The sequence below is a fragment of the Nansenia antarctica genome, assembly GCF_963989245.1.
Source record: "Nansenia antarctica genome assembly, chromosome: 3".
NCBI lineage: Eukaryota > Metazoa > Chordata > Actinopteri > Argentiniformes > Microstomatidae > Nansenia > Nansenia antarctica.
The window spans coordinates 13773929-13776428 of NC_137688.1; the positions used below are offsets into that span (position 1 = coordinate 13773929).

Genomic DNA, 2500 nt, shown 5'->3' on the forward strand with positions numbered 1-2500 from the left:
CTCTGACAGTATATTTGAACACACTACGAAGGGCTCTGACAGTATATTTGAACACACCACGAAGGGCTCTGACAGTATATTTGAGTTTTCAGTGGTTTCAAATACCCTAATCAAAATGGAGGCCTCTGGCTCCTTCTCCCCGGAATGAACTAGGCTTCCTCTAGTGCCCAGAACCATCGGCTCAGCCCAGCTCCGAGGTAGTGCACAGGGGAGTCAGGGAGTCCAAGCTTGGCTGTTGGCCCGGGCCGGTAATCCGGTGTTCCAGTCCAGTGGTGCTGTACTGTATGTACATATGGTTGGCGTCGTAGCACTCCAGGCGGACAGGCATTGTTACCAGTTGGCCACAACTCCATAGACACCTGCTACAGGGGTAAATATGATGTATGGCAGGGACTGTGTGTGTTTGTGTGTGTGCGTGAGTGATGTAGGGGGCTGTGCCAGTCTCAAGGTGACAAAAGCGACCCCTCAGTGTGATTGATCATGCTGGCCGGTGGATGGATAGGGTTTGGTCGTGGGCGGTGTGGGTCTTCCTCCAAAGCACAATCTCTACTGTTAAAAGTGTCTTTTTTTTTCCTTTAATGAGAGTAACCTTTACACCTGAAGCCGCCTCACGGAATACAGATCACCTGGCACACATTCTCTCTCTCTCTCTCTCTCTCTCTCTCTCTCTCTCTCTCTCTCTCTCTCTCTCTCTCTCTCTCTCTCTCTCTCACACACACACACACACACACACACACATACAGGAATAGCATAAACCTCACTGCCATTCCACTTTTGCCAAAATGCCACAGCATTTTTCAGTTCTGAGATTTTCAGATGCATCGTAACGAAGCGGAATGTCTTGTCTTAGTATCTTTGCCTCGATTAAATAACGACCTCGATCGAGAACAAGAGAGAGAGAAGGAGGGAGAGACACGATATTATATCTGTTCGCTCCTTGACGACTATATTACATTAACACAGCTGTAATTATTTTAATGTCATAATCTGCCAATTACGCTTCCTGCTCTGAGGCTGGTGGTGGGGCCCCTGAGTGTTGAGCTGTTGTTGTTGATGTTGTTGTTGTTATTGTTGTCGTGTTTCGGACTAATGATGTCGCCCATTGTGTCACGCTGTTGATGTGCTAATGGAACCCAGCTCTGAGGGCCGGTTTCAGCATGTTATTAGCATTAGCATTATTCTGTGTGGCTTAGAAGCTCAAGGACTCTCACACAGTGAGGCGGAGGCCAGGGGAGGCCGGTGGCAGTAGAAACTGAAGGACAGCCTCATTGTATACCGTTCCTCATTCCGTCCTATGCATTGCAATGAAACTGTCCTCCGATTTCTGCTTCCACCCGCCTCCCTTGGCAGAGATGATGAATGATAATAATAATAATAATAATAATAATAATAACAATAATAATAATAACTTTTTATTTGTATAGCACTTTTCCTGCAAACGTTGTAGCTCAATATATAATGATAACCAAACTGCCATGGCAATACCCACATGCTCATACATGAGTTATGGTCATCTCTCTCCATATTCAGATCTCTAGGATAGAGTAAAGTTATGCCTCAGTGCTGGTCAGCTATGCCTCTCCAGTGTGTTGGATACTACTTCGTATTCTGACTACAATCTTTGCCGGTGGCATTTTGACTTGGATATAACGTTGTGTTAATGACTTAACAGGCAGGAACATTGGGCTTTAACACAATTAAGTCCTAAGTCTGAATGTGAGTGGACCAAAATGTAGCTTGATGATGTCATTTGTGGAATCATGCTGTTACCTTATAAGGACGTGAATCATATCTCCACCTATAGCTGTTCGTTTTGTTTTGTTTCAAGTGTGTGATATGAAATGATGTGTTGTTATGTGTCAAGGTTTATGAAAACCTGTGAAATGTTGTTTTTTGACAAGTGAAAAGCATGTCTGTCTAAATCCTCTACAAATCCAACATTCTCCTCTGTCAGTCTTCTTAACCCATCCGAGGATCAGACCAGAAGCTTCATCTTTCTCTTCTTCTCTCCCTCTCTCCCTCTCTCTACCTCCCTCTCTCTTCCTCACTCATTCTCTATCTCTCTCTCTCTCTCTCTCTCTCTGTCTCTGTCTCTCTCTTTCATCACTCCCTTCCCTCGCTCCAGTTGATAAGCGGAGGTTCAATCGTCAGTGCTGAGGCAGTATGGGACCATGTGACCATGGCGGACCGCGAGTTGGCGTTTAAGGCCGGTGATGTCATCAAGGTGCTCGACGCGTCCAATAAGGACTGGTGGTGGGGCCAGATCGATGAGGAGGAGGGATGGTTCCCGGCCAGCTTCGTCAGGGTGAGTTAGTGACACAACACGACCCACGATGCCTCGCGAAAACAACAGATACTAACACACACACACACACACACACACACACACACACATTAGATTACACCCACACATCAGATAACACCTACCTATCTCTGGTTATGGTGCTGGGAATCAGCGGTGGAGGCTGGTGGAGGTAGAAATCGGAGGACAGGTTCATTG

General features: G+C 46.2%; 1 protein-coding gene across 3 annotated transcripts in view; it reads left to right on the top strand.

The window, feature by feature from the left end:
- The window catches only part of LOC308152734 (rho guanine nucleotide exchange factor 9), a gene marked incomplete at its 3' end in the record, with an annotated part of 31523 nt that overhangs the window by 17143 nt on the left and 11880 nt on the right, over window positions 1-2500 (top strand). The window contains exon 2 of one of the 3 annotated variants that reach the window (XM_080525792.1): window positions 2126-2305. In XM_080525792.1, coding sequence (XP_080381918.1) covers window positions 2126-2305 — 180 coding nt within the window. Of the gene's footprint in view, window positions 1-2125; window positions 2306-2500 lie in introns of those variants that run through there. The other 2 variants (XM_080525793.1, XM_080525794.1) reach the window with 2 other exon arrangements.